The 14902-nt window shown below is 43.9% G+C and overlaps 2 protein-coding genes across 2 annotated transcripts; both read right to left on the bottom strand.

Moving 5' to 3' along the window:
• Positions 1–5124: 5124 nt before the first annotated feature.
• H6S33_006882 (uncharacterized protein) lies at positions 5125–6224 on the bottom strand (the record flags this gene model as incomplete). Its single annotated transcript, XM_044838242.1, has 2 exons — positions 5125–5646; positions 5718–6224. 2 exons carry the CDS (start codon positions 6222–6224, stop codon positions 5125–5127), a joined length of 1029 nt encoding a protein of 342 aa, XP_044689700.1.
• A 6890-nt stretch (positions 6225–13114) lies between these two features.
• H6S33_006881 (uncharacterized protein) lies at positions 13115–13632 on the bottom strand (the record flags this gene model as incomplete). Its single annotated transcript, XM_044838241.1, has 2 exons — positions 13115–13453; positions 13525–13632. The coding sequence occupies 2 exons, from the start codon at positions 13630–13632 to the stop codon at positions 13115–13117; spliced, it is 447 nt and encodes a 148-aa protein (XP_044689699.1).
• Between the last annotated feature and the right edge of the window lie 1270 nt (positions 13633–14902).

Genomic DNA, 14902 nt, shown 5'->3' with positions numbered 1-14902 from the left:
CGCCGTGTATGAATACTCCTAGACAGAGACCTATCAACTCTAAGTGCCGGACTGTTATTAAATAAGAGATTTAGCTTGGTTGTCGCTTAAACTACCATAAGGATCGGAGGCGCGGCTTTTTAAAGGAAGAGTCGGGAGACAGTTTTATTCTTTTCGTTGTACAGAATTTGGCGAAATAAAAGCCCAAACCTTAACAATAATTTTCCAATGAAGGCGGTGATTGAATTTGAATTTTTAAGTTTATTTCGATTGCCTGGCTGCTTTCAGCCAGATATACGCCGTCTCCTCTACTCCACGCTGGTGTTTGGCCAACAAACAACAAAAGTAGTTTGATGACAACGGTACCGTTTTGGGACCATAAGCTTGTGTTAATGTGTGTTAATGTGTGTTGAACTAAAAGAATCAATGGGAGAAGGAGTGTATGTGTGTGTGGCACCTTGTTGTGGAATCCAAACTTCATCTCTCGATTGCTAGCCCCGCAGATAAGCCGAGAAATTGCATCGAATGAGAAAGAGAGAGATTTATGGGAGCGTGGTTCAGATCAAGCAATTATTAGCGTTAGCCGCTATCTCGGCATACATAGAGGGCAGTCGTTCTACGTCACTCCACGAAAGCTGCTAGTTGACAAATAGGAAATTCTTGGCCAATTGAATTCAGGGCAGCCTGAAGCAGACCTTGCAGCTTGGCTGTTTCTAAACATAAATATAATCCTCAACTGGCAATATTCGCAAATTCGAGGAACATCGAACACACGAACAATTTGAACACAAAGTTGTTCGGGCCCGGCTCCTATACGATCAGGGATTGTACTTTCTATTTTTACAGATTTGTCTCTTTAGAATTGGACATCTCAGACTATGCGCTGAGTCACAGAAAATTATCACGGGAGCAGTCACATAGAGGCGCTCGCGCGTTGGGAGCTTTACTTGGCCGATATTTCAGTTCGCTAGTACTGTAATTACTGCGTACATAGATTCCTGATGCTCTACAACGTAATAATATATTCTTATTATACCATTTAGAATTAATCGATAGGGTGCCGTTCACTGCGAACATATTGCTATTCCGTTACCTAGGGCTATCGTAATAATATTTACTTCAATCACGAAACCTCACTCGGGCGTGCACGTGACCTGGCATGGGCTGAAACCCACCAACTCGAAGATCATTCACAACGGCCAGCAGTGAGTTAGTGAATTGGCGCCTGCTAACAAGTAACTGAGAGAGCGTCCTTGACTTCGCTTCTATAAATACCTGATAAAATGCTTGCTGTGTCTTGTCTCATGCCCAAACATTTTGAGCGCGCTCCGTACAAGCACTTAATGAATTCATTTTATATAGGCCATCCCTAATCGTAGTGTTGAGCCATTGATATTTCCGTTTCAGGGGTGAATCACTGTGGAACTGGTTATGTGCTTTCTGGTCTGTCATTACATACCTGTACTCTTCAAAAGCAATCAAGAAGTTCGTGAGTGATCGGTTAATTTCGTAACCCTATCCCTTAAGCCGTCAGGACCGATTCCAATCCTGTTACTCAAACCCAATACGGAAGTCGTGATATAAACATCGCAGAGAAGTGCCCCGAGACAGAGGGGGTCGCGGGTGGAATGGTATAAAGTTGCCTATCTAAGTTTAGTTCACTATGAAATCAATGATTATTCAGCTAAATCCATCATAGCCTGGGAGCATTTTCCGGCGTAGTCTCTGGCGGTCATTCTTTCGCACATATAAATCTCGAAGTCACGCTCTTTCACTAGGTTAACTTAGAGAGGAGAGCGAAGGGGGTCCCGGAGAGTGGGAGGAAGAGGGGGTGCCTAAGGCACCCTAATATAATACCGAGCACCCCATGATTATTGAGGAAAAGGTTATATATATATATATCTATAATCCAGAATTATAATCCAAGTAGTCACAAGGTAGACTTCAAGAAGAGCAGAAACATTTGGGGCCTAGCCAGCCTGCTGGCAACCAGTGATCATGATGCATAGCTCCTCACACTACTTCTTACCGTTAAACAGTGATAGATCACCTCATCATGATCACTTCTCTGCAATGTTTATATCACGGCTTCCGTATTGGGTTTGAGTATTAACAGGATTGGAATCGGTCCTGACGGCTTAAGGGATAATAATAAGCCACTAGTTAGACTGGAGAATGAAGTTTGGCAACGCTCCACACGAGCATACAATTTACACGGCCAATCTTCCCGTTTAAGATCGGGAACAGGTATCTTCTAATTGGCTAAAGCCTTGCTGTTTGTTAGAGTAATACCCAAATCCGGTATGTATCCATAAACTCGGAATATGGTGGGGAGTGATCTACAATCTTGTGTTACAGTCGTTATGTCTTGCGTCATGAGGCAAGGTTAATCCTGGTATGTAAAGTGTGTATGTACCTACATATGCAGTGTGATTGTGGAGCATCGACATGCATTTGACACAAGTTGTTGATTTTCTAGAATACCATGTACTCGGTCTTATAAGAAGATGTGGGGCGGGGGCCGAGGGTGATACATATGTCCTTCATCACCGTGGTACAAAGTTTTGGTGGGGTGTGTGTTAGTAGCGCATGTGGATTGTACTGTAAATACCCCTCCTCCCCAAGGCAACAGCAATCCCCTGTTTGAGATGACGTTTAGCCTCTTGTAAATAACGGATAAATCAGTGTAGCGCCGCGTGTATGCGTTTCAAACCGCGTTTGACAATGGACGATTACCCTGCGGGAGAGTATATAGTTGGTCTCAAAGACCCCTCTTCCCATGGCGTCTTGATCAGCAACCTCTCTTCAATGCAGTCCACCAATAATCGGGGACTAACTCTAATCATATGGTTGCAGAATATTAAACCTGGCGAAACGCGTGTTACGTTCTAAAAGATCCAATGGATTAATAGGCTCTTCCCCGTCCCATTCAAATGGTCATTCTGTTGATTCAAGAGGGCGAGGTTTAAGAGTTTTGGAACCCCGGAAAGCCACTTCTGTCATTCATCGGGTAATACAGAAGGTTATATCAGGTTGGGCTTGTACATGTTCAGTCGACTCTTCTAGAGCTTTAAGGCTGGTCTCTCAGCTATATATCCCCGTCTTCGAACAAGATGGAATCTGACAGGAAGTAAGACTCGAGTAATCGTGAAGTTAGCCACCGCGAGTGTGGCCGTCATATTGTGACTGCACAAGTACCTACTTGTAAGAGCTCGGTTTCAAGGCTTCCACGATTGGGGATACAAGACGCATAAGATGTACGAAATCAATGAGCTCATGGTCAGGGAAGGCTATACAATTAGCAAGAAATTAAAGGGATGTTCAACTTCTCATTGTCCTCGTTTGCTCGCAGGTGCTAGCGGTAAGTCCGATTCACTAGCTGCTTCACGAGTAACAAAATTCAAACCCTATTCTATCGCCATCCGTTGAAACATATCCTGATATATACAACGTTCTGACGAGTGTTCTTTCAAGTTAGTGAAGCCCCAAGACCGAAAGACTCATTCATAACATTAAGGCAATCTCACCGTCATCGCCAATATTATCTTACCGGAGGTTTCCTATGAGCGGAGAGGTTTATGGCTTGGTGTATATATATATATATATACTAGAAAAGCTTTTTAATAACTATAGGTGGTACTTTCCCATACATTATATACGAGCTGTTTATACGCCATGGCGGTGTTTTCGGTCAGGATACCTCTCAAAAGGCAAGCCTGTAGCTACGGCGAAATAGGTGTGAGGGGGGAAACCAGCTTTGGGTTGGGTTAGGTTGATTTTGGATGCAAACTTGCTATCATCCGCAGCCAACTTTGCCTGGAGATACATAGAGGCAACCAGCCCTACTATCATGATATTAACAACAGGGAATGTGGCCCCCAATATATAGAAGCTCCAACGTGAAGCGCAGCAGATATTGTACCTGCCATACCCTCGGATCTCATCCATTCGTTCGGTAACATGAACCCGGGACGTACTAGGCCACGACGGCGTAGTGGTATATCCCGTAAGTCTAAACGGACCTTAATGTTGAGCAAAGGTTGCTTTCGTGGTCTAGAATTAAAAATAATGCCTGGTGCGCGTGGAAGAACGGAGGTATATCAATTATGCTGGATTGTGTCGAGCGGGTAGGCGCACAATTAAGAAATAGAGGTTTTTATAGGCCGGCCTGGGCCTAAAGGCGAACTGGACTGGCCTGCAACCCCACCAGGAGCAACAGAAGATCGGCCTCATTAATGCGGTATTTTGCTATTGATCGGTGCTAAAGTTCATATCTTTCGATATAGACAAAAATCAGAGGTCGATATGCCGGGATATACATCTATCTAGCCGCGAATAAGAGCTGGGCCTCATTTACATCAGGACTAAGTCCGGCCCAACAGGCTGAGAACTTTGGGGATTCATAAATTTACTGATCTCCAGACAGCTCCGCGCGCGGAGTAACCTTGAATCGTTCCTCAGTTCGGAGATTTGGACATTTTGGATCTTCTGGATCGACGACGAATATAGATCGGAATAGGATCAAAGCACATGGATCTTTATTCTCTTTTTTGTTTCGTGCCATTGGGTGTTTCTGAGGCGGAAGACTCCAGTTTGAGGGGAGCCCCACTATTGCTTTTAGGTATGAGACACATCCCGCGGGTTGAGAGTGGGGGCGAGAAGTGGGGGTGGGGGGCCTGGCTGTTTCCTTTACTTCAGAATTCACGAATACACAGTAGGGCCGACGCAACGAAAAGGTTATCTCAAACTAGATGAGGAGTGAGATATAGGCCTGAGAGCTAGAGGGGGTACGTTGGCCAAAAGAAATTGAAAACAAAGTGATCCTGCAAGAAATTACTGGAAAGACATTACTTCGAATCTTCTTTTGAAAAAGATAATTTATTAAGATTATATTTTAGCTAATAAAAAAAATACGAGGATTAAACATTAACATATATGGAGTTATAGAGATAACCTTTGAATAAGAAATATTCTACCCATGCGCCGCCCAACCTTATAGCACACACCCATTGCGATCTCATTTCAATTATGTCGCATGCATGTAGCATCTATAGAAATCTAAACGTCACCCAACCCCTGATGTTCTCTAGCCCTGTGTCTAAACATATGAAAAATATCCCTCCTTCTGCAATCTGTCTTTTCGCCTTACAGACGTAGACGTGCCTTGAACCTCTTCCATCGTCGTTTCAGACCACTCTCCTTCCGAGGCTGCCTTATTGGTACCTCAACCGACTCTTTCCTAGTTTCGGGTATCTCCTCCGTTTGACTGATTATGGAGATTTGGTTTTCATTATCTACTGCTTCTGTTGCTGCCGCCAGCGGCATTGTTGATTGTTCCGTTTGTGCTTCGTGCTCTAATCTTTCGGAGAGCTTGATACGTTCCTCGATATCAGTGAGGGTAGGAAACACAAACTTCTTTAATCTCATCAAGATGCTTTGTAGACTTTTGGGAGATGAAACGGTAAGGATTTCCCATACGCCCTTCCAATACTCAGGACTGTCCTGATTCGTAGTGATAATCTTTTGCAGCTCATTTGCCGGTTGTATGACCGCCGTCCAAAAGCCTTCGTGAATGGGGTGCCATATGGGTTTTATATCAAAACCCTGTATAATATGAAGTAGGTCGTCACGGACAGACTGCTGGAGGGACGGTAACTTGGCGAATTCCTTAAACAAGAGGAAACGTTTAATAACTAAGTTGCGCCAAGCAGCTGGAGAGAAAGGGCTTTCCAACTTACTTCGAAACCTCCAATGCTTTCCACCTTTGATTTCAATATTTCGATTTCTGCTTCCGCCGTTTTGAAGACGGACCAGCCTTGCTCTAGATAGCTTCTGGCGTCCTGACGAAGCTTCAAAATCTCCTCGCATTTATCATCGCCGTGAATAGTTCGAGCGGTCAGGACGGCGTCCACGGAAACAAGCCCGCGTAGTTCTTGTTTTTCAATACGCACAATTTGAATAGGTCTACACCAGGCTCTCGGGAGGAGATCCTCAAGTGTCCATGGGTCCAAGTCGATGGCATCCTCCCCTTCCTCCCTACTCTCCTCCAACCCAACTTCACTGTCTGACTTTTCGATAACTATGATGTCAACATCACTCCTATCCCCCTGCTGGTCCCGAGAAAACGATCCAAAAACACCGATCCACAGGATATTCCTAAATTCAGGAAGTGATAAGGCGACCTTAGAAGCTTCCCGGAGGTCGGCGATATTTTGGCTCCGACCAATGTAATACGACCGGATCATTAAGTCCTATGTCTTGCAGATATACCCAATTCAGTGCTGCGTGAATCAAAAAAAGAATGGAGGCCACAAACCGTGATGCAAGCGATGGCCAGAGCAAACGTTGAGTCACTAGAGACGGAGGTTTATGACTAGTATGGTTGGATGGATGCGGCCTATATAAGGTTTGTAGTTATCAGTCAAACATTCCTATATCTTTAGTCCGTTTGCGTTTATGATTTCCCTTAGATGCCAAGCCAGTTGGTGAAAGCAAAATAATGACGAGCTCTCTTGTGTAGAGCTCTATATCCTGATATATATAATGTCTGAGGTGGCTGCATAATACTTGGCTGTACGGAATTTCAAACAGGACCGATTAACCGTTGCGTGGCGGGGTTGGATTGGAATTGGCGGGGCATGTAACCAGACATCGAGAAGCACCGGAGGAATAAGCATCGCCAAACAAACCTAGAGGTTTGTTTTTCATGACAAAGTACATCATCCTCAAAGTCTACTATGTCACCAATGCCTGGCTAACCTGATGATTTGTGTCCACACTGAGGGACGAGAGAATCCATAAATTCCCATGAACTTGTGAAATTGATCGAGAGGGGTGTTTGGGCTTGGGGGCGGATTCAACGGGAAAGGGGGGGGGGGGGGGGTGTTTGGATCACTTACGGTGTAGACGGTAATGTCGAAGTAGATTAGATATTATCGGAGGCGTCTTAGCAAAACCATGGATTGAATTGAGGAATGATTGACGATGATCGATGAGGAACCGCAAGAATTAAACGAATGAAAAAAAAAAAAAAAGAGCGGTATATCGAGGAGTAGTAGTCTCTGATGGGTTGGAAGGGGAGTTGAGGTCAGTTTAGTACTTGATATCAGAATCGAATGATGGTTGGAAGAATTAGGGACGGTGTGCTTTTGGTTTTCAAGGTTAGGGGTGTAGTCAATTATATAGACTTGTACTTGCTAATTTCAAAAAAGAAAAAAAGCTGAGACCACTAACTACAGTTACAGAAACATGGACAAAATGACTACCGCAGTCTTTGGCAATGTCGTACCACTGCGGTAACACTACTGTTTACTTCGTCAAAATACTGGGATAAAGCGGCATATTCCCACAATGCTGTTCTGATGCAGTATCAGTTTTACCCCCATTTCTGATACTGTATAGTGAAACATGAGTTAATATAGAGTGAATTTACTCTACATTATGCAGTCAACTGAGCGTAAGATGGTATACAGGACGTAAGGATTAATAGCCAATATTTCTGTGTTATGAAATTAACCGGCGAAGAGCTATTTGAGTTTTTTTTTTTACCATTTAGTTAACTAATATACTCCTTACCATTTAAACTACATGAATAGCAGGACCTTGCAAGATAGCGTACATGTATACATACTTGCGCGGAGCGCGGAGGCCGTATCCAGGTGTTCAGTTATGTCAGCATTGAAAGATACCGGACGCATAACTGCCCGTAGAAGGCCCCCTCGACATTCTCGACCGACCCTTCACCGATCGGAACCCGGTACCGGAATATCATGCAATACTAACCTACGTTTTTTTAACCAGTATTGATGGTTCTTCGTTTAGGTTGAGCCTAGAGGGTTCACAACCTACATAAATTCGAGGGTACTGTGAGCAACCCCAGGAATGGCTGTACTGGTAATTTGATAACTGGGTCCGCAGTGACAGTGTTGGTAATGACCCATGACCCGTAGCGACCGGTGAGTCTTAGGGCCGGGTCGAGGGCCCATGGGTCGTAACATGTAATGACCTAGGTCATATCCTCTCCCGGGGTCGTATCATTGATCAAGTTATGAGAAACTTGAGAAAAGCCCGTATCTTTTTCTACTAGAATCGCCTTTCTTGGCATTGATACGCCCTCCCGGTCCCATCAAAATCGTTTTGACCCGACCCCAAGATAAATCGTTAGGACCCCCGGTCGTTACCAATGCGGAGTCCGCATTGAGGATTTCGCGCGGGTATGCACAGGCAGGCAGTAAATGGAAAGGATAAGTGCACTGTATGGTTGGGCCCAACCGTATTGAGGGTTCCGGCACCGCCAAGAAAAAACGCCGAGAGTCTGCTTTCCAGACGTTTTTTGCTCCTCAAAAAACTGAGTTCCGGCAAAGATGACCTGGGTGTAGAAGTTCCGCTAGGTGACTTCTGTGATCAAGGTGACTTCTGTGATCAAGGTGACTTCTGTGATCAAGGTGACTTCTGTGATCAAGGTGACTTCTGTGATCAAGGTGTAGGGGCCAATTTTGAAAGGGAATGGTGACTGCCTAATAGATGTGTTTACAGTCTCTTAGCTTTATTTTCGTTTATCTACATCAGGCGTTTTTCGTAGAGATTAAAGACACCCCTGACCTCTGGACTTGACTGTCAGGGGAGTCATCATATCCCAGCAGAAAATGTTCACGATTTTCCGCTTTTCTACTTCTATCGATGTTACTGTGGTTACAGCAGATCCCGCAGGGGATTTGAGGTTTGCCGGAACCCTCTATTAAATTTTAGAAATCCCAGCTACCAGGGCCCAGGTTCGCCAGGAGTGCAGCCCTTTTCGAGTTAGTCGTACGTACCCCAGGTTATTGCGACTTCGATCCAGGTTGGTTGTTATAATATGTTTACATTGAGAATGCCGGCTTCATTTAAGTGACACCTAGCACAAACCATCAAAGTAGACCACCACTGGCTACCTATTTCTCATGACCCAAACTCGATTGCAAAGGACTTAGGCTTTTTGATAGCTGAGAAGTAGCTCTACTTGTTCTACGTTTTAAAGAATTTAGGGCTTGTTTGGGAGCGGTTTAAAACGGAGTTATATGATATCATGATCGAGGGTCAATGCCATTTTGAGGGCTTTGAAAACAGTGTTAACTCGATTAGAACGGAGTTTTCAGGTGAGTATGCAACTCGGACCTGCTTTTTCTACAGTAACTGCCATAATCATATTATAACTCCTAAATAATGCAACCTACTATTGCCATGCATAGGATCACCAACAAAATCACACCCAAACGGCACAAGACGTACTTTGAGACCCCGTTTTAAAAACTTTCCTTTTCATCCGGCTACTAACGGAGGTCGGACAAATCATTATTTTTTACAATACTTGGCTGCTAAACGGCGAAACTGGTATTTGTATAACATTTAATTTCCGATGTGTTGATGTAGCCTTGTAATGTGAATTTTGGCGAGCAGATTTAAGACACTCGCTACTGAGGACACGGTACTTGCTGAGACCAGTTGACTCACTGTCCGGCGTACCGGCACCAATTAACCTCTATGTCTCGCATGTTTTTGCCAAAGATTTTCACGTGGTTCCGCGAAGCCTCATGTCTTGAATTTTGAAATTCACAGTCAGTGTTGTCCCTGAGGCGCATCGAGGAAGATGGGGTGTTTCGATTTTCTCTGTCTCCGAGGGGATTTGCTTTGGGTTACCGGCTCCAGCCATACAACTATACCTCGAGCTGTCTCGATGCCCCTCGGGGTAGGTCTTGGCAGTGAGACCTCGGGGGCGCGGGACTCAAATCCCCCGTTTTCTGGATCCTGTACACAACTGTGAATATGTAGTACACTGATATTCCCTGCACCACTACTCTAGTCATGCCTTAATATCTAGAAACAAGCATTCAATTAAAATCAGCGCCGCGTGACTGCAGTTTCTGGGGGATATATCAGGCCTACGATGATGTGGTGATATCCAGGAAAGCTAGCTATGGAGGAAGAGACACCAGAATAGGTAGAGAAAGGAGTCACGTCGAACTTTGTTTTACCCGTTTGTTCCCGACTTTCGGCGAATACCCCGTATTCGTGAATAGACTGCTTAAAGTGTGCATATAAGACTGGCACGGTCCATTGGCGGATAGACTGCTCGAAGAGTAGGAAAATGTGTTTTTCAAATGTATCCACCGGCCAACTGCATAAACCCAACTTTGTTCAAGCTGAGTCAGTATAGAAGGGCGGCGATAAAGGCATATAGGTGATTATGTTACTATAGAGGTTGTAGATAGTCTAGGCATCGAATTAAAGTTGTCTTCTATTTATAATTTATAGAAAGAAAGGGTTTAAATTTCCTCACTGCAAATTAGAGCATTTTAGTCCCCATATTTCTACCATAATTCGGCTATATTTCTGCTGTAGAAGCTACGTGCGCCACACCATTTTACGTAGAAGAAATATGGCCGAATAATAAATTACAGGGATGGACTAAAATGCTCTATTACCATATTGAAAAACACATTGTTACCGGGCTGTTCCTGAATAGACTGGTCCAACCGCAGATGTATGGATGAGGCTCGGGATCTATTCACGAAAACCTCAAATCCATTCGCGAATCATCTGACGTATGATACGTATCTGCCAATCGCCTAGAATATATGTGTTCAGTACATACTTGTAGCAGTTTGCGGCCTTTTGATAGTGGGCACGAAAAAAGTTGTCTCGAATTACTAATAGTACCGTACCGAGACCTTTGGCAAAACAAGGCTAAATCTTAGGACTGACAAGGCAAGGCAAGTGAGCTCTGGGGGTCTTGAGACGAGTCTGGAGACCTTTTTGATATCTTTCCGCACCAGAATATACTCTCCAGCTCCAGTCCCAAAACAAATTGACTCTTTATTCGCATTAATTAGGGTGATTACAGAGCCTTGCCAGTGCTATATAAGGCCACATTGCAAAAAGCCTTGATACTTTGACGTATTCTCGAGCTTTTCAAGACTGAGTTGAAAAAATACAGATGAGATAGATTAGACTTTCCTAACTCTCGTCTCGTCTCTTCCAAAACTATGACTATACGTACCCGTTACTTGTCCAAGGACTGCCGGTGTAAACCGTTGATAACCAACGTACGCCATAGTTCAAAATCGGTCCCAAAAGCTCTGCATCGCGGTGTTCACAATTAATCAGGTTTTACTACTAGGGAAAGAGCTACTGAATTAGTAGGAATTCACAGTGTCTGCGTGTCTCAACCTCACACGCTAGGTATGTACATATATCTTTCTAAGTGCAATATGCGTGTGTCGTAGCTCCATGTCTTTGTTAATTGCCCTGCCAAATATAACGTGTCTCAACGCGACTTCTGCTGCACACATAAGTATATATCAAAACCTGCCGAATCAATCCTTCTGTATAGCACGCAATTTATAGCAGCCGTGTTCAAGGAGATTATGAAATTATGAATAGCTGGATTCCCATTCCTTTCAACAATCATGATAATTTACTGTCACTTCAGCTTTACTTGAAAAATCAAGAAACCCTCTACACATGTTGATCAAGTACATATTGAGCACCCAATCAAAATCGGAAGCCTTCCGTACGTCTGCGGGTTTTCATGACCGATCCCAGCTAGCTGTATGGTACGTATTCTCATCTAATATCTACTTGGATGACGTCTAGCGTGTGTACTAGTAGTGGGCCAGGGACCCGTGTTCTTCGGTGGCCATGGCCGGGGATACATGTAGAGAGCAAAAGGGATACTGGTTCCTACTCTCACTGGGGAATCATTTGGCCTAAACCTGAGCGAAATTACATGCGCCATCGAAGCTAGCTTGTAGTAATATCACTCGATCTCCCTTGAATATATATGCAATCTAGCTAACACCAACACTGCGCCAAGGCCCATTGAGGGTACTTCATTCAAGTAAGGCTACTATTCTTTAGGTGCTCTCAGAGAAGCGTTGTCTCCGTACATCCGCGGCGGTGGGGTCCGGCGGGAGCCTAGCTGGTACATGGATCCGGTCGATTGAATATATATCATAGCCTGGTACGTCTAGCTTGTTGATTGGATCAAGAAGCTATGAATCACATCAACCAGCGGGGTGGCTTGATAGTACTAGTGGCGGGTACAGGCCGGTGTGGTACATATATGCATGTTTAGATGTATGTACCCTGTATGACGTTTGTAAAATGGGCCAATATTACATAGGTTCAGCAGTACAGCAAAACCTATCATAATCCCACCCCCGTGGTGATTTAATTTTGCTGGAATTATCGTAGAGATGGATCCAACCGCTAGACGTTTGGTAGGGATGGAACTAAATTCTCGACTTGGCGCGTTTTTGTATGGTATACAATAGCAGTTGCGTCCACAAACGTCAGGAAATGACTAAACTGTCATAAATGTAGATTTTGATGGGAAAGATCCATCCAGATGATTTTTAGGATACCGGGCTGCAAGAATAAGACTTACATATCCAGGACCTCCTGTTCATAGCGCAATGCCAGGTCACCTCTCCTCCAATAATTGAGTGTGGCTTAGCGATTAGCTGTCAGGTGTAGTGGCTTTGCCATTGGAAAGAACTAGTATATGTAGCGTAGATATAGAAATAGGTCTTCGGTTGATTGGCTTGAAGTCGAGGACATTCTGTTCTTTACGAGACATGAGTTGACGCACCAAAAAGGACGATAATATAAATGAGAAACGATATAAACCGATAAAACGATAAAAACCGGTAAGATGGTAAAAATCGATAAACGTTGGCAACACATTTAGATTAAAAAAAAAGAGAAAAAAAAGAAAAAACAGAGACAGAGAGAGGAGACACCTCCTCCAACGATCGATATTTCCAGAAGTCCAAGCCTAGAGTAGTAAAAATATCTTTCTCAATCCGCCGGACCACCGATGCCTATCTTAAAGACACCCGACGCAACACAGAATAAAAACACATCCTCCTGTAACTTTACAGTCCTGTTGATCAATATTCATTGAACGAGGAAAGAACAGAAATGAAAATAAAGCAATAAATCATCGAAAGACGGCGACCATATACCAGCACTAAATAAATAAAATACTGGAAACACCACCGAAATATCAAATACTACTAGCTGGTGACTGGCAAGCGGAGGCGTATTGCACCGTTCACCATTTTAGGAAATGTTGATCTAGCTCGGCGTGCACGTCCTAAGCGGTCTTCTCGGCCTCCGTGCTGTGAAGATGGTCCTCCAAGATCTTTATAGCCTCCTCGATCATTGCCTTTATTTTCACAAAGTCAACGGTGAGAAATATCCACATATCTTCGTAGTCCATTCTCTTTTCTGGATGTTCGTAGTCGTGTCCCGAAGAGTTTCTCCGTTTCTTGACCATGTCGAAAGCTTCCCTAGAGATGATACCGTGCCAACGGTATTGTTCTTTAACACCACCGAGACTTTCACCCATATGCACCACGCAGTACAATATTGCCAAACGGTCCATTTCTTTTTCGCTAACCGTATCTCTGGGAACATCAATATTAATGAAAGTCTATAATAGTTAGTAAACTTCACCCTCATTGAATAAATCAGAAGCTCGGCTTGTTCTAGGGTGAAAGATACCTCTTTTGTAAACCCCGCATTGCGCATCATATAGTCAATCTTATTCATTTTCGAAAGAGTAGATTCGAACAACTTTTGGTCCCTCTGAGCGGAAACCCCGAAGTTCATTGCTTGAATTCCAGGAAATACGTATAATGAGTTCCCAGATGTATATAATGGGAGGAGAAGCCGTTCGTTATGGGTACAAGAAATATTTTGTATCGAGGCGTAAGTTTTCGGGATTTCAGGATCTTATTAAGAGAGTATCGTTAGAGATTATCGTTACTACCGTTCTTCGGTAGAGCCATTGATTGTCCAGGGGGGTAATCTTTGGGGGTTTATACTAGCCTCAACTCCCCACTATGTGCGCACTCGTGCGCACTAGATGCAAGACGTGCTTAAGCATCACTGTCTTGTGAGCTGGCATGTACTGTAGGTATAAGCATGCAAAAGTACATAATACCAATCAAAAAATATGATAGCCACCTTCTGAATACGAATTTTGCATGAACGACCAATCCAAGCTTAATCAAGCACTCCTACTCGGATTCTACTCTGTGGATACAACACATAGCTGTGGTCTAATTGGGAAAGGAACGAGTAAGGCCCTTCAGTACCGTCCGTAGATCAACGAATACTTCTAGTTGACAACAGTTATGGCAATAAGTATAAACCCAACTTGCAAGATATCTGGTTTTCTTTAATCTCTATTGGCTCAAGCTCCCCTGGAGGTACTCCTCGATCGTATCGTTACTTGATGGTTTACACCTGTGAATTTGCACTTCTATGCAAGGCTCCAAACCATGAGTCCAGCACATGTATCGACCGTTTTAAAGGAATCTTGAATTCTGAAATGACCAGTGCCTAGCTAGAGCAAAGCTAGAGGGTGACGTGGGGTCCCCCCCGGGGGGGGGCTGTCCGACGAACCAGGCCGACTTTCGTTGATTGATAACGTATTGCCGACCTTCGTTGGCTCCGTCGGGCCATAATAGATTTCGGCAATCTCTTGACTACTTAGTAACATATCTACTGAGCCATGGATGCAGATAGATGTAGTACCTTGTAAATTGTAGGATTGATGACATGAATACGTTTATTATGGAGGTGGATGAGAAAAGTGTTATATGTCGTTAGTTCATCCTCAATATATCGTCCAAAATTGGTACCAAGTTTATGTGATAGAAAGGTGTAGAATAAGGACATATAAGTCGTCTATTAATCGTTCTAGGGTAGTAAATACGTATTTCAAGTAAACATCGACCTTTTCCTCATCGATTTTGTATGGGCAATGTCTGTCTCGTGCCAAAGCTTCCTGGTGTTGGTAACGACCCACGGCCCGTAGCGACGGGTCAGTGTTAGGACCTGGTCGAGGACCCATGGGTCGGGTCGTATCCTCTTC

Source organism: Morchella sextelata (genome assembly GCF_020137385.1).
Source record: "Morchella sextelata strain SCLS chromosome Unknown scls_21, whole genome shotgun sequence".
Classification (NCBI taxonomy): Eukaryota; Fungi; Ascomycota; class Pezizomycetes; order Pezizales; family Morchellaceae; genus Morchella; species Morchella sextelata.
The sequence above is the reverse complement of the archived record's forward strand: the minus strand, read 5'-3'. Positions and strand labels throughout refer to the sequence as shown.